The 26,848-nt window shown below is 47.3% G+C and overlaps 1 protein-coding gene across 2 annotated transcripts in view; it reads right to left on the minus strand.

Annotated features, from left to right (window-relative positions):
• TENM3 (teneurin transmembrane protein 3) overlaps nt 1-26,848 on the minus strand; it is a 562,235-nt gene that overhangs the window by 112,979 nt on the left and 422,408 nt on the right. For both annotated transcript variants that reach the window (XM_045821208.1, XM_045821209.1), the window contains 2 exons: nt 14,099-14,221; nt 279-493 (listed from right to left, as the gene is read on the minus strand). In XM_045821208.1, the coding sequence (XP_045677164.1) occupies nt 279-493; nt 14,099-14,221 (338 nt within the window). The remainder of the gene's footprint in view (nt 1-278; nt 494-14,098; nt 14,222-26,848) is intronic.

Raw genomic sequence — 26,848 nt, forward strand, 5'->3', positions numbered from 1 at the left:
GTGCTCCGATGATGTTCAATACTCATTAAGCTACTCACGCATTTTAGTATATTTCAATCAGTCAATAATGGTTAAAGCAAGCTAGGCAGAAAATGCTGTTCTTCCTACCAATTCCAACACCTCAAGATCAGGGTAACCCTACATTCAAAATCCTTCTCACTCTAAAAGATCAATACAAAAGTGGTCCAAGAATTAGACAGCTAAACTTAAGAAACAGAATGACTTCAAAAATGCAAACTAGCCGTTTTCCTTTTACTGACAACCAAGCCCACTTTTACCTGCGTGTGGGAAGGCGGTAGCCCTTTTCGGCCGTACACTCCGATCAATGCATCCTTCTGAAGAGAGATATTGAATTTAAGAAACTGTGGCTGATCGATAAAGAGCTGTGATCTCCAGAAGACCCCGGGAGGAACCTCTTGAATTGCTCTTCGGCCAATATCAAGTTCTCCGGAATCTATGGTGTTATTTTCTTGTGTAAATCCACTTAATTTTCCTGAAGATAAGAGATCCATGAAGAACAGAAAATTAAAACAAACACAAAAAACAAAACAGCTTTGTTTTCAAAAAGTCCTTGGCAGTAGATGCTCAGACATTTAATCTGCCTCTGGTAAATGAAATACGGTTATATGGTTTTCACTTTAAAAGCTTTTTTTTTTGGTTAGATATTAATTCAACTAACACATGCTTTAAGATATTTCAGTCAAAATCCTTTGACTTCCCCCAAGGTATGCCTATTACTGAAACGCTTTTCACACTTACAGTTTTTCGTGATCTCTTAAAACATAATTATCTTGCAAATTACATGTCTTGTTATTTTTTTTTGGGGGAGAGATTAAGTCTGGTAGTTACCAGTCATTCTAAACACACTGAAGTGTAAATTAAGGCAGAATGGATTATGGAGATCTTCAAATCAATCCTCAAACAAGCAGCAGAACCGATCAATGGCACTGATTCAAGCAGTTCCACTAACCTATTCATGGGAACCAATAAACATTCAGAGGCTGGAAGAGCCACAGACAGAGGGTGGAGGGGAGGGGAAGGCGGGGTAGGTTTACATCCTAAACAGTTGTTGACTCAGGCTGCTGGACCTCGCCTGTTTGCTCGGACCCTCACCGGCAATTCACGTCCAGCCTCAGCAGGCACGCCCAAATTGCCCCTCTCCGTGAGCTGAAACCTGTAGGAGCAAAGACCCTGAGCTTCCTGAATCTCTGCAGCCTTACAGAGACATTCATTATGTATTTTTTTAGTGTGGTGTTTCCCGTTCCCTCACGGCTAAGGTTCTTTCTTAGTCACTCTGTGGGGTTTGGTGATAGAGGAGGTCTTGTAATCTGCTTAATGGGAAATAAAACCACAAATCTCATTCAGAAAGGGTCCGCGAAGGTTAAAGAATGGAATGAAAATGGGCAAATCACCCTCCATTAATTCAGTCTTTTCGAAGTCACAAAACTGACCGACTGCTAAGTTTGCCTTTTTAAAACACTCACCTGGTCATTGTTTCAGATAGTCTCTAGTATTGCATGGCATCTCTTACATGACAGCCTCCAGGGACAATGTTAGCTCGAAGTTTAAAGGACTTCATGTCAAATCGGAGAGTTGTGAGCGACCTTAACTTAATGACATTGGAGAGTCTTTGACTATTTACGAAGAGTTGTTACTTTATCATTGAGTCCCCCTCTGAGCGTCCACTAGGGCCACAGAACGGTAGGTAACAGGACGAAATACAACCCAAAGAGCAGAGTCTCAGACACCGTCCACCCTGCTCCTGCGGCCTCTGCACTGAGCATCTGGCTACCTGGTTGGGAAGACAGCACCTACGAGCTGATCCATTAAATGACAAGGAACATATGACTAAGGGTCAGAGGGTCACATGGGTCATATGGGAGCACAGGACTAAGGGTCATAGGACAGCGCTGCAGGCTGGGGGCTGAGACACCCTGCGCAGGAGTTCAGTGCGGAGGGCAACTCCAAAGAACAAGGTCGCAGAGCCGGGTGAGCATGGCGACTGAAAACCTGCCACGTGTTGGGATGACACCAAGCAGCGAGATCCATTTGGCTCGAAAAGAAGTTGCAAAAAATGGTTCTGGAGTCACACAAGCCTGGGTTTGACTCCTTGCTTGCTTGCCCTAAGGAGCTGTGTGACTGGAGGAAGATATTGAATCTCACCTGTGAGATGGGGATGGTAGCAATGCAATCTCAGGACTCGCGTGAGCATGATACTCGACAAAGCGCTTGGCTGTCAGGAGGTCTCGAGGGAGTGGGAGACATTAGCTGGTTTGTCCTGGGAGTCGGGGACAGTCAGGTTGGGAAGGGAGAGGGACCTCAGTGTGCGGTGGGCCCCGAGTGCCCGCTGAAAGAATTTGGTCTTTATACTTTATGTTAGTGATTGCTTTAATGTTTGTGTTTCCAACTCTATCAAGCAGTGTTAGTTTACCCTTTTCCTCGAACATGCGTATTTTCAGTAGCATCATGACACTGTACATACTATGTACGGCATGTTTTATAAAGAGATACAGAAGTAGACTTGAGTGACTTGTATTTCAGTGCCACAAAGGCACTCACTTATTCCTGTGTTGTGTATGCACACGCGCGTGTGTGTGACCAGGAGAAGCAGAATTCCAGATTATGCAGAAACATGTCTCGTGATCACAGATGAGCATGGCGGATGTCCGGTTTTCGGCCATCCGGGTCAACAGTGACTCACACCAACCCGCACAGAGAGAGGAACTCGGAGTTTGAGGGAGAGTGTACGACTAGTGAACGCTGGGCCTGTGTTCTCCTGGACTACCACACCACAGCCTGCACCAGCACTCGCCGAGGGGGGCTGCAGCAGAGAGGGGCCGCACTGAGGGTTCTGATCAGGCCAAAGGTGACAGATGTCACTGTGTCTAGGGCATGAAGGCGCAGCAGTGTGGGCTCTTGGAAGTGGAGGGACAAGTTAGGACTCAGGTGCAGACAACCCTGGCAGAGGTGGGGCGGGGGGCTGTCCACGAAAGTTTAACAGAAATACATTATTTACAACCTGACTTCCTCCCTTTTTTTCCTTGATGTCCGTAACCCCAGCAGTTAACAACTTCTGAGCTATCAGGTCTACTGATCTTGAACTAATTTAGTAACATAAAATGCTTCAGGGAATAAAAGTAAAAAATTGGGTTACAGGAGTCATAATTTTCCATGTATCAACTCAAAGATGATAAATTATGCATCCTTCATTAAAATTTTAAATATTTCTTTTACAATAGTTACACATATTCATTTGAGCACAATTAGAACATATAATTAAATAAGAAGATCAAAAATATAATTTCTATCACCCAGAGATTCCTACTTCCTATCTAACCAGACACCCGTCTTTCTTTATTGGTAGAAATTTTGAAATACCTGAGACTAGTTTCTGTTGTTTCATTTTAGATGCTTCTGCACAGGTGTCTACATTGGCTATGCATTAGCCTTTACTGAACAGCTTGAGGAGGGGAAGAGACACGAAAGTGACCCCTACGAGTACCCGAAACACGCCAGATGGTTTCACCTGTATCACCTGCTTTAAATTGCAGAAAAACCCTGCGAGGTTGATCTCACTGTGAGACGAGGAAACCAAGGCTCAGGGAAGGAAATTACGCGGCCACAGTGAGTGGTAGGACAGAGTCAAGTCAAGATTGGCATGATCCCAACACTGTGCGTCTTACATAACCGGAAGTGTAACCCTTTTATTAACATGGAAACATTATTTTAAATGGGTAAGTTTTAAGTTTGTCTTTTTCATGTAAAATCAGACACATGAACCCATTGAACCACACTAGAAAATCTGCTTAGCTTTCAATTTTGGGACATAAAGCTATACTTATTTTTATTGGGAAGAAATAAGCAGTTCTTAGTCGAGGCCGTGACACGTTATTTAATCCGAGTAGCAAGCTCACGGCGAGGATCTGTGCTTCATCTGTCTCCCCAGTCCACCTGGAGCAGGGACTCGGCTCTGAGATGGTCGTAAAGGAATGTGTGTTCATGTATTTGAACTGAAAAAATGAGTCAGACTTTTTCTGACAGGAAGTAAGTTTGGTTTAATGAGGACTAGCCCTGCCAGTAAATCACATAGTCAGAGTTCCCATAAATTAAATGAACTAATAGAGATATTTAAAGCAGGAGATATGATAAAAAGCCTCCAAAAAGGATTATAATAACAAAGTTGAATTAAAATGAACAAAATGCTCAATTTTCTACCAAATTCTGTGTATACCAGATTAGACAAAGTGCCAATTAGTAAAAGAATAACAGGTGTAATGAGCAGTATTTTGCTAAGCCTTGGTAGAAAGAGCCGTTGCCGGTCTACTTCGCAGAAACAGAAATGGACTGGGAAAACTCTGTAACAAATCTTTTTGAAAGTAGGTGGGTGCCAAGGGCTTGCTTCGATAAAACTGAAGAAATGTGATAGAACTGACAATTTATAGACCACTACCCAGACTTTGTGGAAATAGACTACCATGTGATTTTTAAAAATATGTTTATTGATTTCAGAGAGAGAGGAAGGGAGAAAAAGAAAGAGTGGGAGAGAGAAACATCGACTGGTTGCCTCCCATATGCGCCCTGACCAGGATCGAACTTGCAGCCTTTCGGTGTGTGGGACGATGCTCCACCTAACTGAGCCACCCAGGCAGGGTAGTTACAATGCGATTGTTGAAATATGAGTAATAATGATTTCACATAATTGAATAGCATCGCTTTAAAAAATATTCTTCCAGCCCTGGCAGGCATAGCTCAGTGGATTAAATGCGGGCTGCGAACCAGGCATAGCAGGTTCAATTCCCAGTCAGGGCACATGCCTGGGTTGCAGGCCATGGCCCCCAGCAACTGCACATTGATGTTTCCTCTCTCTCTCTTTCTCCCTTCCCTCTCTAAAAATAAATAAAATCTTAAAAAAAAGAAAAGCAATACAAAAAATATTCTTCCATTCCCAACTGCTTATCTGGTCTCAAGATTTCTTATGTAGACATTTATAAGAAAGGAAAAGAGGAACGGAATTGGTACAGGATCTTGCTTTGCTCTTACAAGTGATGTTCATCCATGAATACATACACTCTGTGAAGAAGTCCCATTCCTTTCCTCAGAGGGCTACATGCCATGCACTTTCACTTTCGACATTGAACAATTATCAAAATGTTCAACATATTTATGTAATAATTAGGTTGACTGCAGTTAAGTGTGCACAACTAATAACTATAAGCATAATTCAATATAAAGGAAAAAGGACTGTACAACACCTAAGAGTATTATGGTCACAGGAAGTAAAATTTGATTTAAATTTATACACATATTTTGTGTGAGGGACCCAAGAACAACACAGCTTGAAGGTCAGTGATCTACTGTAGCTTTCCCTATGAAACACAAATCTCCTTTTTAAGTGCCTATCGAATCTATTTGCTTCCAGTTATTACACTATTTAGCGCGAGTTTATCTTGAAGTCTCGGAATGTGTCTCTCTTGGGAGGGAGGTGCCGGCCTGACTCCTCATCGTCATGGGTGGCGTGGAGCTCTAAGGGTGTCTGTCCCTACTTTCTCTCTGCTTCATCCCACTGTGCCGGCCGCTGAGGTTGGTGTCACCTCCCTGCTACGGCCTCTGCTCTGAACTCAGGAGCCCGGAGCTCGGGGAGGGGCGGTGCCGTCTTGAATCAGGCCTCGTTGCTCTCCAGTCACGGCCCTTCTCCAGTGTGGCCGAGTGGGGTGGCTCCCGTTAGCCTGGTCTAGGGCTCTGTACTAGCTGTAAACACACCGGGAAGCCAGCGATCCACCGGCACAGTTTGATAAGCTTGTAAATACTTCCACCACCTTTCCCCTGAAGCTCATCCCATCCCTGCTCTCCTAGGGAAGCCTGGGCACACGCCTCCCATTATGTCCTGAATTTTCCCAAACTGGGGCTTTCGAGGAAATAAAGGGAGGGCCGGTCCTGGGCTCTCTCTTGCCTCCCTTCCTGAGATCACCCCCTCCTCCAGCCCCCGGAGCCTGGACCTGCAAACCATCGCAGGAAGCACTCGGGCTGTCTGTCTGTTTTACCAGGAGAACGAGGAGGAAAAAGCAGACGGGACAGCAGAGTGCCCTGCGGTTCTCCGCTCGACGCATGGAGGCTGGGAGGCAAACCGATGAAAGCCTTCACAGTAGGAGCGAGGTGGATCCTGTCTTCAAGCACCACAGGGCATCATCCTCTTGAAGCTTTCTTCAAACGCGTCCTGTTGTCGTGCCCGAATGTGGGAGCCACTCCCGTGTCTTCCCTGGCGCGTGTGACTTTTCCTTCCACCAGGAAGCACCCCGGCCTTAATGTCTGAAACCATGGTGGTCAGAACACGGACACCTAAAGGACCCACGCACACGAAGCTCTTGTTGCTCCTCCCCTTACGGAGCCGATACCTGGTTGCTAAGCAAACACATCAGGGAGGAGGCATTTTTCAGACGACGCCTTAAAAAAGTCCTTTGTGGTCTGAGATATTTTACAGAGAACAGTTAACCCATGTCAGGTGTCCTGAAGGACACAAGAGTGTTTCAAATCACACTGGTAATTATGAGGTTTGGTGGCTGTTTGAACGTTATCTTACGACATCAGAAAACCACTGTACGGTAAAAAGTACTAAGTATTTTGCCATGTGTGTCACGAATTTGCTGTCTGCATGTGATGTGAGTAAACAGGCCCCGAAGGATTCCAATGGAAGGGCAGAGAAGAAACCCGATTGTAGAAGTCTGGCTCCGGGATACAGCACGTTACGTCCCACGGAGGCGCCTGTAATGAGGACGGCGGGAAGCAAGGCTGGGCATTTACAGACAGTCGACAGCCCACCCTGCAGTCCTGCCACCTGACCTTGGACTCCTGCCTTGACCTTGAGGTCTCTGAGGGAACACACCTTTTTACAAACCACCGCATGCCGTACGTTAGCATGGTGGACACAGAATGTTGCATCACAAGCTAAGGGAAACAGAACATAACTACCTTGCAAATATAGCTTAATGGACAAAATCAATATGGCACCTAATTACGTTGCAACAACTCAGGTACTACGCCCGGGACTGAGTAAAATTCAGTAAAAATGCTGCTGCAGCTGCCCTAGGAGTCCCAGGCCTTCAAGTCAAGGCCGTCTTGACCTTGCTCAACTCCAGTTTGCTGAAATTGCCTAGTACCTGAGAAAAATTGATACCGGGTAAGTGATAATAATAATTAAAAGCAATTTTAGTTATTCGTTTAAACAGTATGAATCATATACATGTATACACCTATTCATATATATGTAGTTTCTTAGCCTGTACTCATACAAGTTTTATATATACGTGTTGTATATATGTATATATTTCTGCATGCATACATACACACACACACACACACACACACACACACATCTATATGACTGGAGAAGCTATTTGCCAAAGTTATGCTAACCAAAATGTATGGCCTTTCCTTTTGTCTTACATTGTCCCTAATTATTCTACGTTAAATCTGGCATTTGTTTTCTTGCTCTTTTCAAATAAAGCTTGTGCTGAAATGTCCCGCCGTGCTACCCTCCACTTTTCCCGATTGTGCACCCTCCTGTTCGCTGCGACTGCGCGCTGAGTCCCGTCCCGCTTGGAGACGCACAGGCTCTGGGAACAACTGTGACCGTCCTTTTTCACTGCGGTGTTCTCAGAGCCTTGCTCTGTGCACGGCACATAATATACGCTCAATAAATGAGTGTGGAACGAACCAGTACTATGCATTCAAAGCAAGATTAAGGATAAGATTCCGTTCTCAAAATGGAATCTTAAGTAGCTAATGATAGGGGTGGATTTCTATATTTGCTTTAGAGGATATCATTGATGCTGATTTAAGGATCTATCTTCTTAAGAATTTGCTACAAAAACACTAGTACATGATCTTGAATTGCAGAAAAAAGAGTGAACTGAAAAAGCTACTGAAATGTGCCAAATACTTGTCATGTTCCAACCCCTGCCTGGCAGCCTACCTGCATTATCTAATTTAAATCTCTCTGCTACCCTACGAGGAACAGGCAGTTGGATAAGGTAATTTGCTTAAAGCCATCTAGCAATGGCAAAGCTTATATTCTTCTTTTTATTTTTTTATTTTAAAAGATTTTATTTATTTATTTTTAGACACAGGGGAAGGGAGTGAGAAAGAAAGGGAGAGAAACATCAATGTGTGGTTGCCTCTCGTGTGGCCCCTACAGGGGACCTGCCCTGCAACCCAGGCATGTGTCCTGACTGGGAATCGAACCAGTGACCCTTTGGTTTGCAGGCTGGTGCTCAATCCACTGAGCCACACCAGCCAGGGCACAAAACTTAAATTCTTAACTGCTAGACTATATCAACATTTTCTTTTGTGTATACTTTATAGAAGGGATCATGTTGGACCCTTATATAGTTTGTATCACTTAATCATACTTTTTTCTTTTATTCATTCCACAAATACTTGTTGTGTGCTTATTACATGCCAATAACTATGCTAAAAGCTTAGGACAGGGCAGTAGAAAAATAATGATTTTTGCTTTATACTCTAGCAAAGAAGGCATACATTAAATATAATATGAATAATCACCAGCATTTTCCAAGCACTCACTCTGTACTATACACCATTTTAAGTATTCGTGATGAATTCTCAAAATCTTCTAATTGATGAGAAAACGGACACAAAGAAGCTATGCAACTTGTTTCAAGTAACAAAGGCATTAAAGATCTGGACAAGGATATGAAAGGATCAAGGGCCAATGTGAGCTCTCTCTCTCTGTCTCTCTCTCTGTCTCTCTCTGTCTTTCTCTCTCTGCTATGCTGTTTCTGTCCGGGAGTGTGAGGTGATGAACAGCCACCTTGTGAAGAGCTTTGTAAGTCGTCAGGTTAGAATGAGGTCACTGACAGGGGTCAGGCAGGACACTGACATCTCAAATCTGTCTTTGAGGAATGGATGAGCGAGACCACACACATACATCCCAGAGGGAAAGTGGCTTCTATAATCCCGGTGACGGACGATGGAACCCAAGAGATCCTTCAGAGTCAGAAGGGACAGGACATGGAGATGGACTGAACGTGGGAGGTGAAAGAGCAGGAAGAGTCGGGCATGATGTCTAAACCTCCGGCCTGGGTGACCAGGTGAATGATGAGCCACTGGCTGATCTAGAAAGCCACTTTAGAAAGGAAGATGACACGCCGAATGTGTTTTCCAAAGAGGGCCGCAGCATCTTCCCTTATGAAACATGTCCCTGCCATTTCCCCAAATAAGAGGGAAGCTGGCTCTCCTTACCATGAATCTGGGCTGACCTTACTGACTTTTTTTGACCCAGAGGACATGATGCAAGTGGCACCTTAGCATGTCCAATACCCAAGAAACCTTGCCTCTGGGCATGCTCCCACTTGGGACTCTCCTCTTCCGGACCACCTGCTACGTTCTGAGAAGCACAAGCCCCCCAGAAGGCCACGTTGAGATGCTCCATTTGGCAGCCACCATGGAGCTCCAGCCAACGGGTGGCATCCATTGCCCGCGGGCGAATGAGCCACCCTGGACTGCCAGCTCCGGCCCAGCTGGCATCTGAAAGCAACTGTGTGAGAGACCCAGGCGCAAACACAAGACTGGCCTAGCCCATCCACAGAACCGTGAGAGATGATGACAAATTGTTTTTTTTTAAGCCACTGAGTTTTGATGTGCCTTGTTATGCAGTAACAGACAACCAAAGTAGTCGACGGATTCCATCGTAGACAATGAGATGCTTGGAAGACAGACAGGTGGACACGCTCCAAAGCCACTTGGATAGGTTTCCTACTGCTGATATGTGAAGTTCGAGGGCAGAATCTAGGCCGCACTTCTCGATTTGGGAGCACAGCACACAGAATGCGAGCGAGGCCAGAAGAGTGGATGGGGGGGGACCCAGCGTGACTGTATTTTGAGGAGAACAGAGTCCTGAGCATCAGCCGTGGCTGGGGATCGAGTGGAGAAAGGGGAGGAGACTTCACAAACTGAAACGTCACCGCCGAAAAGCCAGGAAGAAAGTGCATGTGGAAGCGGGATCCCAGAAGCCACGGGGAAAGAGTGTGTCAATGAGGAGGGGTGGGCGAGCTATTCAATAACGAAGGGGCAGAAGGGTATGCAGCGGCGCTGCTGACACAGCGCCAGGTGACTCCGGGAGACAACGGCCGTCCGAGGGGTGGCGGCAGAGGAGAGTCACGAGAAAGGAGCCAGGCGGTGACGGGAGAACTGGGGGGTAAAGAGAGGAAAACCGTGACTGACCAGTTCAAGAAGGCTGGCTGTATGGGGAGAAGAGAAGGACAGGGCGGAGCTGGAATGGGAGGCAGACAAAGATTTATTTATGCATTTTTTAAATAAATTCATGTTTTTTTAAAAAGATTTTATTTATTTATTTTTAGAGAGGGAAGGGAAGGAGATAGAGAGAGAGAGAGAGAAACATCAATGTGCAGTTGCTGGGGGTCATGGCCTGCAACCCAGGCATGCACCCTGGCTGGGAATTGAACCTGTGACACTTCGGTTCACAGCCCGCGCTCAATCCACTGAGCTACGCCAGCCAGGGCTTTATTTATGCATTTTTAAAAGATGCCCCATGGTCTCCACATGTTCCAGTGTTGATTGGAAGTGTCAGTGGAGGGGCGCATTTTGAAGACTCAGGACGGGATCAAGAACACGCATGGAAGGAGGGACTTGGACACGGGGAGCACAGGGTGAGGGAATAAGTCCGGATGCACACAGGAATGGACGTTTGTTTAGGGGAACTCCGGAAGAGTTCCGTTTCTGTCACTGTTGGATGGAACACAAGGTCATCAGCCGGGAGGGCTCAAGGACTGGCGTTCCGACCCCAGTGGAAAAAGATTCAGAATAATTGCTGGGAAGAATTTGCGAGGGAAATACAGCCGGGCTGCCAGACGGCTGAGGTCGGCGAACCAAGAGATGGGCATTGTTAGTCCTTCTTCACGCGTGAGGACATCGGGGCTCAAAGAGGTTACGTAACTTGCTCGAGGTCACAAAGTAAATACAAGAAGGGGCTGCAGCTTGAATCGAGGCCTGGGATTCCTTCCAGTCCATTGGGCTCACTGAATTCCTTGGTCCAGGGGAGCGAGTTTTGCCTCTGGAAAGAGGCTGGTGTTGGAGCTAAAAACCCCACGCTTGCCTCTTTATGCTCGTGGCCCACTTCCACCCGTTTGCCCGATGTTCTGGGTTTCCAGCCTCTCGTCTGCAGTCAGCGGAGCTCCCAGGAGTCACTGGGAAAGGACCAGGGCCCACAGCAGACATGCTCCCTTTAAACACTTGATCCCCCCGAGAGGCATCTTTCAGCACTCGCTGAAAAGCAAGCAGGGAGTTTCCTGAACCCTTAGCGCCACGACTGCTCCGCAGAATTATATGTATAAAAATAAGGATAAAATAGGCTGCATAATGAGAGCGCTGCATTGATGCAGAAGCTGTAAAGTAATTGCTCATTATGCTCAGCGCAGTGAATTCTCCTAGTGAGCTTTGTTCGGGAAGCGGAGGCTTTCAGAAGGGTGCGGTCTCCCAGGATTTCTCAGGAGGGGCTGTGATCGGCTCCTCTGGGAGGTCCGGGAAGCTGAAGCAGTGGCTGAGGGACGGGTCCGCCGTGGAGGCCAACGGCAGAGTGTCCGAGGCGCCTGCTTCTCGCAAACACAGCCCGCCCGTGCCCTCTGCACCTGGGTCTGTAAGCACGTTAGAGGTACACACCAAGCATCCCTCTTTGGAAAGACGGAAACAAAAGTTCCTCTCAATTTAGGGTGCTCTGGGCTGCTCCAGAAATCATGAAGAAGACCCAAGGGACTATTATTTGTACCAGGTCTGAGCCCGGAGACAGGGACATTCCTTCAGACCCCTCGTCTGGATGGCAGCTGGAGTGTCCAGACTCGTTCCGGGGTGCCTGCTGGCTGTCGCTCATGTGGCCGGCTGGGAAGACGGGAACCTGCCTCACATGCAGGCACACCTGTTCTACAGGTGCGCACCAGCTGCGTGCAGGGCGTTCTCTGGTCCCGAAGGCCACCGCAGCCCCTCTCCGAGAAGGGGGGAGGGGTGCCACAGCAGTGTTGCTGAAAGCATAGGGCACAATCCCTGGTAAACGGTGAAGTTACCTGAGCGAGTTCCAACCAGCACGTGGGTAAATGCGAAGCGCAATGACACGGAGCAGGACACCCAGGGTGCACGTCCCCACAGGAGGATGCGCGTTACTTTAGGAAACACCTCAGACGCGTGTGTGAGTGAGTGTCTGTGTGAGTGTGGAGGGAAGGAGCACTTCCTGCTGCAGTTGTGGCGACCAGTTCGAAGTCTATCAGCTCCGCTGAGATTCCTGAAGCCGTATTTACGCGCTGTTCTTCCAGACGTCGGGGGCTGAGAGCATTCCAGATAGTCAATCCCCGGGTTGTCCTAACACTTTCTTGCAGGTCTGAACTACGAAGCGTGACAAGGGCACCGAGCCAACAGGGGAAGAAGCTGGGGTTCGAATGCTGGCCGCTGTGAGCCCAGGAAGGCTGACCCTCCCGGGTGAAGGAGGGGCAGGCTCCGCCCCTGGCGGGAAGGAGCTCAGCCCACCACCGCCTTCCCCAGCCGCGCTCTCTGAGCCCTACGAAACTTGCAATGAACCGTGACACGTACACAGTTAGGACGTTTTAAGGTACATAAAACATCTAAACGTTTTTCTCTTTCATAGAACGTGTGGTTAATAAGAGCTAACGGGCCATTTTCACAACCAGCCACCTGAAGACAGTCTACATGTCGATCTGCATACGCCAGAAGTACATACTCTTGGTTTCCGTGCGGGTACTAGGAGTGTTCCCGTGCGTATCATCGTTGTATACAACAACAAGTGTTTAGAGTCACTCTGCTTTATTTCATCGAGATTCCCCACCAAGAGTTTTAATTAGGGAAGATGTTTCCTCTCCTCTCTAATCCACGGTGCCGCGACAGCCATGCTGCCTTCCGGTGCGGTGGCCCATCTGCCACCAGCTCCGGGTTTTGGGGACCATGTAGCCCTGGGTATCAGAGGGTCCCATACAGGGGGCAGGGAGGGGCATTCATTATGACTATGAAAATCTAATAAAATTCCTCAGCCTCCCGAAGAAAGAAGCATCATATAGTATCATCGTTAAAATGAAACAGAAGTTAGAAAATTAAAGCACAAAAATAGAGTAAAAACTTTAGTCACAGTCCGTGGGTACATGTAACCCAGCAGCATACACATACATATAAATAAGCGTTTTATATGTAAATATATAATAGCTTCTTTCTAATCTTGCAAAGAAACCAGCCACATGAGGAGGAACATAATTGATGCCAAAGCAGAATACAAATGCCACAGCTAAGAAGAAAACAAGAGGAAGAAACGCCAGGGAAATGCTTACAGGCGAACGATGCATTTATCATGTGACAAAAAAGGTGTCTTGATCTGGTTGTCCTGAGATATAAAGTATTATGACATTTTGCAAAAAAGTCAGAGGATGCCAAAAGCCAAGATATATATACATAACATATATAAAAATAATAGGCAGGCATATGTAATAGAAATATACATACATATGAATACATTTTCCTGGCTGTGTATATTGGAGAAATGAAATATAGCATTCTGGGAGTTTATGTTGGAAAAAATGAGATGCAACCTCTTAAATTTCATTTTTGATGCAGAGTTAATTGATTTGAAAGTCTGGTGGCTTGAAGTGCAAACTTTTGAAGGGTTAGAGAAAGGGCAAGCAGAGGAAAGGTCAATAAATTGTGATCCTTTAATGTCTTCTGTATTTAAAAGCGTTTATAACAAAATAAATACAGTGATCCAACACCACATAGTAGCTGAGTGCAGAAAGCATAATACATCCCAGGCAATAGGAGATGATACGCTGAATCACAATCTATTTACAGACTAAAAATAAAACAAAACACACACCTGGAAAAGGTGGAAAGGCCTAGCTATCGAATCAAAATGGAAAAAAGTAAATGAATTAAAACCACTCATTAAACTATGACCTCTGTAATTTCAAAACCCTTTCTCTCTCCCACGTAAAACTAGACACAATGCAGGTAAAAATGAATCTACGGAAAGAGGTGTTTCAAAGGACAACACGGGGCACACGGTCCCCTCCCTTACCGTTGTCGCCAGAAGGCAGTGACACAGTGTTCGTTGGCATGGTGTCCGAATTCACTTTCCCGTTCTCGAACGTGTCATTTTCCGTCTGCTGCAACTGCCAGTTGAGGCCAAATAGGTGCATTGCTGGGGGCGAAGAACACAGCTTGTTTAAAGGTCCGCTGCTTTCAGCTGCCAAGCAACTGGTAAACATGTTGATAACAAACAAGAGTTTCCTGTAAAGTTAAAACGTCCATGGTCTGAAATGCCACGGTTAATTGTGTAATAAAATCAGAAAACAGCTCCTCACGCCGACGCAACTGAGGCAGCAACGCAGGGCAACACGGCAGCGCTTTAACGATGCTCTGCTATTGATTACTCAGGTAATCGGGACCAGGCAGCGTTTACACGTGAATGGTGGTCTGCACTGTGTTGAGCGTTCCAGTCACCACCATCACTGAACTAAGTGGCAGAATGCTCTCCAGCAGTGCTTGCCGAACTTACTTGTCCGCAGCCGCTCCCGCGTGTGGGATACTTTGTTGCAGCCCCTACAGGATCTCAAGAGACATCAAGCTCTTCATTGCATTAAGGTAAAAACTAAAAACTGGTCTCGCAGATGAATGTGTTGGCATGTGAAATGATCAGAATGGATACAGATGCACAAAATATAATATTTGACTATCCTAAATTCAGGATGAATTTATTTAGAATTTATTTAGAACAGTTCCACAATGCTACAGATCAAGCAACATGTATAGGGGTCAGATAATTTCACGTAGAGTTTCCGACATGGGTATGATAATCTTATAAATTTACAAAAAACTTGTTTACTAACTTTATTTAAACTATTAACTAGAAGACTGTAGAGTCATAAATCTGATTTAAAAATTGTATGTATTATTTTCCTTAGTGTATTTAAAATATGCAGAATCATCATCATCGTTATATTAACCACTGACACTTATTAAACATTCATTTGTGCTCCAGAAAGTGCCGTTTAGGAATTACTCTCTACGGAAGGCTCAACAGGGAAACCAGTGAGGGCCCTAGGCACCATATCACACAAGAGAATGTTTCCTTCTCCTCGTGTGACGTCATTTACTTCCCGGACGTGTGGGAATTCAGCAGAGAGCTGGAGAGAGACCCGCGTGTCTGAGAAAGAACGTCAGAGACCGTGAGAACTGCTGCTGCCGGGAAGCCCTCGTCCCGTACTCAGCCTGTGGAGGAACAGTGCGAAAGCTGGGCTCCCAGTCCAGGACTCCGCCCTGGACAAACGATGGAACACTGTTGTATATTAGGTTTACTAAAAAAAAAAAAAATGAGATTGGTTAAACCTACCTTGCTCAATCAACGGGAGCCTTCTGGGCAGGATATATATATGGAGGACAGCTGGAGAGTTCTTGGCACATACGCATTTCACTGGTTTATTCTTTACTCTAGATCATGGACCTATGGGAAGTCACCTCTGCAGTGCCCTCCGTCCCCTGGGAGACGCCTGCGCTTCAGCAGGCGGGGGCCCACTGCCCGGGCAAGCCTGCTCCACGGCGCTGAGCACCCGCCCCGCCCCCGTGTCCATTCATGTTTGTGCCTCGGGCACCTGGTGCCGCACCCGGCACCCAGCAGGTCTCGGGAAGTGTCTGTCAACTAAGTGAATTCTATTTTCTGAGGTTTCAAAATCTAAGAAAGCACCGTTGTGAATAACAAATACGTAGTAATTTTAAAAAGTTAATACCTATAAAGCTAACACATACATGGCTAAGACGAGAGTACGAATTATTCATAATTATTTGATTGCCTCCGTGTCACACGGGAAGTAGGCGAGGGAAAGTCCACGAGTATCACAAAAAATTGAATGAATTTTTTAAAAAGATTCAACAACAGCCTGGGGACCTTCCATGACCAGTCTCACGTCCTTTTGTTAACAATGTCTGATACAAAATCAAAATGTAGTAAGAAACAGGCCAAGCAGAGATGCAAACACATTGCAGCTACATCTACCCCGTGTATTTGTAACCGATGTTTGCACTTATACTCCCTGCTTGAGTTACAGTCTGCCGGTAACTCCTTTGAACCTCTGATTTTTCAAGGATTAAGATATTGTTATGAAATTCTTGAATTTACAAATTGTCAATGTGTAAAGAGGTATAACTTCGTATGTCGCTTTTTGCATTAAATTATGTAGCATTTGAGTGGCAAAATGTCAAGAGCTTTCTAAACATTTATCGCTTCATACATTTTTCAAGCTTCTGATAGATATTTCGGTAATTTCTGAATAAAACAGTGGGAGCTGCTTGTGCGGAGTAGAAGGTTTGACAGACGCACTTGGGCAGAGCGACTACCGTAAATATTCCAATATGGTCAGAGTTCCCACACAGAATAGTGTATCGTCATTGTGTGCCGTATGTAACATAGAAAGTCTTCTCGCAGATCTGCTCATTTTACTGGTTTAAACAGACTTGGAAGGGGAGAGGAAATCCAGGGGCTAATGCACAGATGCCAGGTGTTAAAGATTAACGGTGCATTTGTGGTTGGAAGCTATTTCATTTTTTTTTTTGCCAGATGAACATCTTACTATGTATTTTTTATTACAGAAAATCTCAATAAAAGGGGATTTCAGTTTTACTTAAGACAGTGCATAATGAGAACCACGCCCAATGATAGTAAATCTCATTAACACGGCTTCGAAAACAGAGCCCAGCAAGTTGTTTGGTCTTAGCATAGTCCGTCCTTTGGAAATACTGCTGTTTGGAATCTAGTGAAGGCCTTGACACTTCTTATGTGTCATTTAAGATGTTTATGCAAAAACAGGGTGTTACTGAGACTGGTTCCCTACAAAGTCAGTGGGGAGAGAGAGAAAGCGGGGGTGGAGACCTAGAGGGGCGGAGGCAGCAAACGCATAAAAGTCAAAATGCTGCGGCAATCACTAGGCACCGGCACCCCCCTGCAGTGCCCCAGTAGACCGCACGGAGAACCGAGAACCGTAGGGAAGAAATCACGTCTGCACGTGAGGAAGGTCGGGGACCAGCCTGCAGGGCCTCCGCCGGCGCGGATGGGGGCGCTGTCCTCCTCGCTGCACAGCCGGCCCCTGGCTGCTTCGCGACCCAGCGGAGGTGGAGGCGTGTCCAGAGGCGGCTGACGTCCTCCTGAACGTGCTCCCTCCCTCTAGGGAAGGCCCTTCTGGGAGGTGCAGCTCAGCCTACGGACCAGAGGCGATATGCAACCGCAGATACCCTAGCATCCGAGAGCCACGAAGAAGTTAAATTTGGAGAAAGGCTTGTGCAACCAGGGTGCAAATCCAAGAACGCTACACTGAGGACACTGCTGCTACTCGAGAGTCAGGGAAACCAGAAGTGGAAGAGAAACAGCTTAGAAACGTGGTCTTTCAGGATTGTGAAAAAGAGCAAGAGGACGAAACAGAAGACCCAACCCAGGGTGGCGAGACCCCGGTGCGGGAACCAGGGAGCGCCGTGTCATTGAGCACAGTGTGTGTCCGGGACACCGCACCTGCCACGTGTGAAGGAGAAGATGCAGTCCGACCAAATAACGTGTAGATTCTACACCGAAAGAGCTGACGTCGCTAACACCAGTTAGGCGTTCTCGGCATCTTCGAGACAAGACCTCTGAACCGCCCGATAGGCTCAAAGGCCATTATTATCCCTGCGTGTCTCCATGGGCACAGGCAACAGGGTTGGGAGATCCGAGTGACGCTTTTCTGGGCTGCCCCGATGCAGCGCTGCGCCCGCTGTATTTGGGGACCTAAACAACAGCAGGCAAGTAAGGGCATGATGAGGAAGAACCAAGGGAAGAGTCCAGCAACCCTGTGGTCTTCCGAGCCCCTCCCCACCCCGGGAAGTGAGCGGGTGGACAGCTTAGGGGCCGAGGCCCAGGCTCGCAGCGACACCAGGCGTCTCTGAGCCACAGACACGCTCCCCGTGGCCGGAGTGAGAACCCTGTGACACAAGCCTGAGAAAACGTACAACAGCCACCGAATGCTGGCTGTGTACCAAGTGTCGGGCAGGTATATTAATGCACCGTCTCACTGAATCTTCACGAAGACTCCACTGAATAGTGACCGTCACCTTTTTTCCCCCTTTAAACCTCAGAAAATGGAGGTTTACACAAGCCTCCCTTACTAAGCAAGTAAGGGGAGGGCATCTTGACCTTGAACCCAGGCCTTCTCCTAACAAAGGGCACACCCTGACCCTCCTTTCTATTCTGCCACAGGGCCTTGAACTGTGACAGGCACCAGGAAGAAAGTGAAGTGCAAGTTCTGCAAGGCCCACAGGCCACGGAGGGACACTGCTTCCCTACGAGACCCGGGGAGCTGTGGCAGGGACAGTGCTGGGGGTGGGCGCGCAGGGCAAAGGCATCGGTAGGTAGCCTTTGTGTGTTCCGGGCACTGTTCTTCCAGATCAGTACCCGTCCACCGCGCTTATATTGTCCTAAAAGAAACGTTGACAGTAATATGACGAGGGTTGTGATGAAGCAGGCTATTTCTTGTTAACTCCAAGTGTCTTAAAAACAACTCAAAAATGACATAAGTAAACATTATGCTCGTGAATTTTAAAGTTGTAGAAATAGTATTCATGTAGATTTACTCTTTTAAAAATTTTGTTTATGACATCATGTTTTATAGTTTTCTATTGTTATTTCCACAGATTTCTAGGTGATTTTAAGGGTGCGAGGGGAGTCCCTGGATGCATATCCAAAATGTGATCCAAGGAAGAATGGAATTTGGAGATGCTGGTACTAATATATGTCTACTCAGTGTGGTTTTCGCATTTTAAAATAGCTTGTGTCTGTTATCTTCCAATGATGCAGCCTGTGACGAAGACCACGGTCGCTGTTGTAAGAGGATGAGACACAGGCAGAGAGAGCTGCCCAGCGTCTTTGAAGAAGTCGCTGTGTAAGAAGACTCGCGATGCTGCCTCTCCTGATTTCGGGGTTCCTTTACCCGCACTCTGCGGTTTTCCTACTTCCCTCAGTTGCACTGAATTAAGATGGAACATTCCCTTCCAAGACATTTTTAAAAATTTAACACCAATCGTTGATTTATCTCTTTTTCTGACAGTAGCAAATACAATCAGACGTTGTCTATTTGCTAACATTGGCTTCTAAATACAAGGCATTTACCAACGATAAATGGTTGTATTTTGCAAGATTATTTGCAAGTTGCTTGTTCGGAACTGAAATGTATTTTGTCTGTATTTAAAAGTCTTAGAAAGGGTGGGGAAGTCCCCAGTTGATCTAAACAGACAGAAGTCTGTCTGCACAGCCGGGAGGAATATGTCCATGTACACAGACCCCAAAGCCAGGGAGCCACAACGGTCACTGCGGCATCATTTGCAATAGCCCCAAACTGGAAGCGCCCCCGACGCCTGCCAGCAGCACAGTGGATACACAGATTATCGAGAGTCACACGAAGGACTTCTATACAGCGATGTAAACGAATAAACCTCTGCCAGATGCAGCAATGCGAATGGATCTCACGAACGTAATACCAAACAGAACCCATTCACGAAAAACGTGAACACTGCGTAAGCCCGTGAGTACAGAGTTCCAGAGCAGGTAGCATCAACTGGTGGAAACAGAGGTTGCCGGAGTGAGTGCTCACCTGCAGGGAGGGAATCACTGGGCGAGCGCCCGGGCCTCCGTGGGGCGTGGCCATATCCTGGTTTCCCGCCCGGGACTCGGTTCCACTGGTTCTGTTCACTGATGACCTGTCGCCTTTTCTAAAGGTCCACTACACTTACGTGAAGACTTCTATTTAAAAACAGCCCATCTAACATGTGGTACAGCGCAACAGTGTATGTTTTTACCTTTCCCGACCCTTTTCTACCTTTCCCTGCGACGCACCCGGGTGCCCCTTCCCCGGCGACAGCCTGCGTGGCGGCGCCCTGAGACAGTGAGGACACCTGCACATTCAGAGTGCGGGTGAGCAGGAAGAGTGGCAACGGCTCACTCCGTCAGGCAGGAGGGGAGGGGAGGAGGAGCGGGGCTTCCTCCGGCGCAGCTCTCGGGTCCTGGGATGGGGGCAGTGGGAGCAAACAGATGCAGGAGCCGGGCTCAGGACGGCTGGTCCACGGTGTTCTCAGACGGACGCTGAGTTCAAAGTCAAGACAGCCTCGGGGAGAAAGTGGGACCCTCGTGCACGGCTGGTGGGACTATGAAGCAGTGCGGCCGCTGTGGAAAACAGCACGGTGGTTTCTTAAAGAATTAAACTGGGCCCACCACAGCATCTGGAACCCCACTTCTGGGTGTGTTCGCGAGAGAACTGAAAGCGGGGTCTCGAAGAGACAGCCGCGCACCTGCGTGTGCAGCGGCAGTGTCCACGGGGGTCAGGGGCCGAAGCAGCGGAGATGACTGACCGCTGGTGGAAGAACGGGCCAGAAAACCGTGGCACGCATGTGCAGAGGGGCACCCCACAGTCCCCCTCCACCCATGGGGGGTACGGCCAGCACCCCCGGGGATGCCTGCCACCTGGGACGGTACTGACCCCTGGGCACACTTTCTTTCCTGCACAGACATACACAACTGGTGATAAAGTTGAGTTGGTAAATAGGCACAGTAACAGATTGACAACAATAACTAATAATAGAACAGTTATACCAATATACTGTAATAAAATACGTGAATGTGGATTCTCTCTCAAAATATCTTCTTACACTGTCCTCACTCTTCGGTTTTTTCCTTCTTCACAATTTCATGGATGGAAGACCTGTCCCCACCATCTCAGCAACCCCAGCATGCGATTATTCTTTCTTCACTGAGTAGAGAACTTTCACCTTCTCACCGAAAGGCAGCACTTGACGGCTTCCCTCTGGGAGATGCCGGCTGCCGGCATCACGGCTCTTGCAGAAGAGGGTGGCCCGAGCACAGCTCTTGGTACGGAGACAGTTGCTCTGGCCACGGAGACGCGGCTCCTGAGTGACTAATGGGTGGGACACGTCTCCAGTGTGGAGACGCAGGACAAAGGGAAGGGTCGCCTTCTGTGTGGGACGGGGTGTGACTCACAACATTTCATCACGTGATTTAGAAGAGAGAACAATTTAAAATGTATGAACAATATGTGGAAGTTTCCATTTACTATTTTCAGACCGCAGATGACTGTGGGTAACTGAAACCTCAGACTGTGGAACTGTGGGTAAGGGGTGGGGGGAATGCCAGTATAACTCTCCCCCTTTTCTCAGGGCGGGGGGGGGGGCATCCATTGCCAGGATCACGCCCAGCCAGAATTTTTAAACTAGTTGTGATATCTGACATTTGCTCCCTACAAAATTAATACGCATACTTTTTATACGATCCCTCAAGTCAAAGACGAAACATCACAGTGATATCAACTGCAGGAGTGACTCACAAATACTAAGCCATCATTCATTATCCCAACTTAGGTTCCTAACAGCCAAGCAGTCTCCTCCCGATTCCCTCTTCCAAGCTTACTGCTGGTGTTCTTAGAGGGCCACCAATTACACTGTGTTGAACATAAAAACGTCTCCGACCTCATCCGAAAGCATTTATTCTACAACCTCCTAATCTCTCTTTTCTGTAGACTTTCCCAGTAACGTTAAGAAAAAAACACCTCGTTAATTGAAATAATGTTGAGACAGTCTGCTAGCAAAGATCTGTCGGTGGAGTTTTAGGAAGAAACCGTCTTTCAAAGACGGCGCAGGTGAGAGGAGGGGCGCCCCCCTTCAGTGTTCAAGGCTGATGGGATGAAAGGACCCCGCGGCACCCGCCATCGCCGCTGCGCGGAGAAGAAAGGGGGGTGCCGCTGTTTTTAACCACTCTGTGTGTTGCTTGGAGCCTTGAAAGCCAGCGTGTGGAACACTGGGAACCAAAATGGGTAATTACAGAAGATTACGGAGCACCAAGGAGCAAGTTCAGGGCCATTTTTAGCTCCGTGTTGAGAGAAAAGGTGCCAAAATTTCATCTTGTCTCTGCGGACCAGGCCATTGAAGTTGTTATCACAGCTACTATTATTTCTCCTGGCACGCCGGAGACCTCGGATCCTGCCAGGTGCGGAGGGGCAGGAGGGGTGGTGACGGCGGTGACACGGCCCAGCAATCTCCCAGAACCTTGGGGGGATCAGGAGGGCGCTGCGAAGCAAACACAGAAGCCAGCACCCTGGGCATCGGAACCCGGGGCGCAGCGTCTGCCGGAGGCCTGCAGACTGCACGCTCCGGTGTTGGCGACTTGGAGTGCAGGTCTTCCTGGGACTGCCATTACTGCCCCACTCTGCTCAACAGGACAAGATCAAGCCAACATTCTCACAAAGACAAGAAGACAGGAGGTAACGTGAGAACTGGAATCTGCTAAGACAAACCGACTTAAAACATAACATCCCGAAAAAGCCTGCAATTCAGTTGCGTTTAGCCTGCAAGCCCTTGGGGGTTCCCCTAAGCCACCTCTGGGTCTCACGCTCCCCTTGCTCCGAGTGCAGCGCATGTCTGCCATGGAACAATATCTCTGAGAAAGACTCACGAAGAACATGTCATCAGAAGTTGCAAGAAAAGGAAATCAGAATCTGAGATTTTGGAGTTCAGAGCACAGTTTTGAACAGCGATCAGCTGGGGCGTCTGTGGAGCCTTTTGTTTATGTGAAAGGAGCCCCGGTCCCCCTTTTCGGTTCTGGCCCTGAGCAGGTGGGGCACCTCCTCAAGGCCCACCCCCCCCCCACCCGCCCCCAGGCTTGGGTTTCTCATTTACATAAAAGCCTGAGGAGGCCACACAAGACGAACTCCTTAAAGATCTCTTCCAGATTTATATTCTATGGCATGTCAATCTATTTTAAAATATAAATGCTTAGGCTAGATTATTGCGCATAGGGGGAAAACCCCACCTGCCATGGATAAGATATCAAGGTATCAGAATACAAATGTCGTTCCTTCGTTTTTAAGATAAAATTGAATTATGTGAAGTCCAACTATCCGTGTGTGCATGTGATACCTCGGGTGCCTTGGATTTTGCAGCAAAATTTCTTCGTTTTATGTTTTAGTTTCGTGGATATATAAATACACCTAAGGCACATGTGCAATGACTAGATTTTACAAAAATATCAGAAATACTCTTAAACACAGGGCAATGACTTGGGTTGATACGTACTTCGAGAATACGGCCAAGTTTTCCACAGAAAATGAAAGCGTCTCCGGTGGAGGAGGCAGCTTGCAGCTCAGACCCCTGCCGGTCTGCTCCGCCATTAGACACACGCTGCTCCCCATAAATTAGCTTTTGTGCTGGGTTTCCTGCTGCGCGCACATACATGTTGACAGGGTGTGCCGGGCGCTGTTTTGGTGTTCTAATCCATTATTATTTGTTGCTGCCTTGAAGGCTAATGTTACCTCCACAGGCCAGACTTGCTGACCCAAACACGGGTCTTTTAAAATCACTATTTCTTTCTAAAGCTTTTGTATTAGGATGTATTCTTATTGTCATTATGAAAAGGGGAGTTACCCCAGCTATAAGATATTTTGATAGTCCAAGAAATTACTACCTGATATAGCAAGTTTCTCTGAGTTATTATAAAATACCATATAAAAAATCATACTTTTTATGAGCTAATGTTTTTTTTTTCTGGTGGGGAGAGGTCAGGAGATGGAAATGGTTGCTAATATTTTGTATGTCTATGCTGCATATTTTTTTTATCCTTTTTGGTAGTTTGTAATTCATGGAAAAGTGGAACCGCAGTATCTATCAGCTGTCTCAATGGGACTGAACAGTGATTTAGCTCTGTAGGTTCGTTTCTGATAGAATACTTCACTCACGTTCTTTCACAAATAGCAAGATTTAGAAATTGGACTTTCAGTACAATGATACGTGTGCTCCCTCGCCCACGTGGACTCCGTGTACCATGTTTAAGGAGCACAGGGCACAGTAATCCCAGCTGCCCCACGACTGCCAGCACGGAGGCTGACAGTGGTGTCTGCCAACGGCGGCCTGTCTGTCTCCGCGGGCACGAAGTCCGGCTTCTCCAACAGACCGTCCTCCCGGGGCCGCCTCCTGTCTCCAGGTCCCGTTCTCTGAAGGAAAGAGGCAGCCAGGAGCCCCCTCTAACGAAATGAACCATCACGAGCAATACGCTAGAGCATCTTTGAGGTGACGGTTGTCGGCATTAAAGAATACAGTAAGAGCACGTATTTCAAAAACATCCAAAACACAACATGAAATAATTGACACGACTCCGAGACTGTTCCCTGCTTGCCGGCCCACTGAGTTTGCCGTTGCCGTGAAATGTATGTAACAGAGAATTCATTAGTGACAGTTATTAGCAGCTCTGCCACCGAAACCCCATGGATCCACTCATTAATCAAAGGCTTGTTGTCCTGACGCTGTTTCATCTGGATTCCTCTCCCCTGTAACAGCTGTAGGGTCTATATCCTACTTTTATGCAACAAATGTGTATGTATGTTAATGACCTACTTAAGCATAACACTTTTTCTTGGCTTGTTTTGACTTTGTATACAAGTAGAATAGACGTGCAAGTTAGAATTCTTCAGGAATTTAAGACATATTACTGATTGTTATTAAAAGATCCAGCTATTAGGGCTATGGAGATTGTTAGAGGAAGGTTGGCACATTTAAATAAGGCCAAATCCAGAGAGACATCCCCTTCATTTAGTCCACTTCGCCTTCCAAAGGTTACGATATGGTGTGTGTGTGTGTGTGTGTGTGTGTGTGTGTGTGTGGCTGCAAAGTGGCAATATGAAGTAAAATCAATGACCTTCCAGGAATCCAGGCACAACCCGTTCATGCAGATGGCTGTTCACTGTTCATTCACCAACAAGGACTGAGGCTGTGACCACCTTACCATGCTCCGTCTCACCAGGGGAGCAGCGTGGGGTGCAGCCACGACACCGCCCCCGGGACCTGGCTGGGGACGGCAGCGGGCACATCATACCAGCCCCCCTGGACCATCTCCACTCGTCGGGCCGGGCAGGGACAGGCCTCGGGGACCCGGCGTGCCCGCGTCCCCCACTAATCTGGGCTCGCCTGGCGAGGGGTTTCCCCAGTTACAAACTTAGCTGTAATTAATGGATAGTTAGGGGACATTCGTGGAAATGTATTTCAAAGCAAAACACAAAGGAAGGTGTGGACTCGGGTCCCCAGGAGGCATGCCCACTCTGCCAACTTGCTTCTGCACGCGGTGGCCTCGAGCGCCTTTTCTGAAGACAAATGGCGCCCGTCCCCCTTCAAACGTGCGCTGCTTCTCTGCATGCGATGCTTGTCTAAGATCACAGAGAATTTCTCTGAAGAACTAGAAAGCCCCTAAAAATATCTTCACTCTAAAAATAGGAGATGATGGTGCAACGGGCGGTTATTTGAAGCGGTGGCATAATATGGCTCGTTTTTATGTACAAATTCCGCGTGATCCCCACGGGCTCGCTGTCACGCCGTGCGGTCAGCCTGGCGCGGCTGCAGGTGCAGCCAATGGACACACTCGGGATCCAGAATGAAACAAAAAGACCCAACGGAGAAGACCTGCAGCTTTCTCAGTCCCCCTCCGCAGTGATTTCTACCTTTTATTAAAAAAACAACAACAACTGCTTTTCACCTTTATGATATAATCGTGAACGTTCCACAGAATTATGATGTTGTAAAGACTTTTATATTTATATATTTAATTAATTCCTTCCTTGAGGTAATTAACTTAAAATTTTAAATGCATTTCTTTTAGCAGGGAATTTTACAGCATTACGTGAAAGGAAAAGCCACGCTCTCTTGATATAAATAAAAGGCGACAATACGTGAAACGATGTTGTTAAAATCTGCATAGACACTGCCGGCGAAGTTGTCCCTCAGCGGTGAGAGGGTGTTAAGGTCAGGTGTCACGACGTGTTAACATCACCCGAGACCTCCCTCACGGCAGCCTTAGATACAACAGAGTAAGATTCAAAAGGGAATGAACGTCTCAATTTCTTTTTCAGTCTTACTTATTCTCCTGGCCACCACCCACCTCTACATTCTTAAGTCTTATGGGATCCAACGCCCTCTGACCTGGTGGGGAGAAGTTCTGGACTCACAGTAAGGGCGCCTGGATCACGGACCCCGTGTTCACGCTCACTGGCCTTCCCCCTGCACCTGGCGCTCCTTCTCTAGGCCTAAGAGTTCTCTTTCCCCCTGGCTGGCGTAGCTCAGTGGATTGAGCACGGGCTGCAAACCAAAGTGTCACAGGTTCGATTCCCAGCCAGGGCACATGCCTGGGTTGCAGGCCACGGCCCCCAGCAAATGCACATTGATGTTTCTCTCTCTTTCTCCCACCTCTCCCTCTCTGAAAATAAATAAATAAATCTTTAAAAAAAGATTTCCCTTTCTCAAGACCATGGGTGACAACATTTGATTCACTTGGTTGTTCCAAGGAAGAACAGCAGCTGCAATCAACGGCACCCTAACATTTTATCAGTGCCAACTCACGCTGGCGCTCTGAGGGTCTGTACGCTACATGAAAACTTCCCATGATATTTTCCACAGAAGGTTGCGAGGTCATCGTGGCCAAGACTGTGTTTTGCCAGTCTCTGTGAATTCAGTGATTAGGAGGGACCGTCAATAATCGTTAAGTTTAATGAAATTAAATGTTCTGTGGTATTGGAAATAGTGAAAAGGAAATGCCCGTGAAAACCAAATAGACATCTGCAAGATGCAAAAGTACTTGTACCATGTTTTTCCCTCAGATCAAAGGCCCCGCCCCCTGGACTCAGACACAGTGATCTTCTAGGTGGGCTGGATTGGGGACCCTTCCACCGCCCTGGGAACCGCAGGCAGATTACGTGGATGGCCCCCT

This window comes from Phyllostomus hastatus, unplaced genomic scaffold, assembly GCF_019186645.2.
Source record: "Phyllostomus hastatus isolate PE091 unplaced genomic scaffold, TTU_PhHast_1.1 phas_scaffold_46, whole genome shotgun sequence".
NCBI lineage: Eukaryota > Metazoa > Chordata > Mammalia > Chiroptera > Phyllostomidae > Phyllostomus > Phyllostomus hastatus.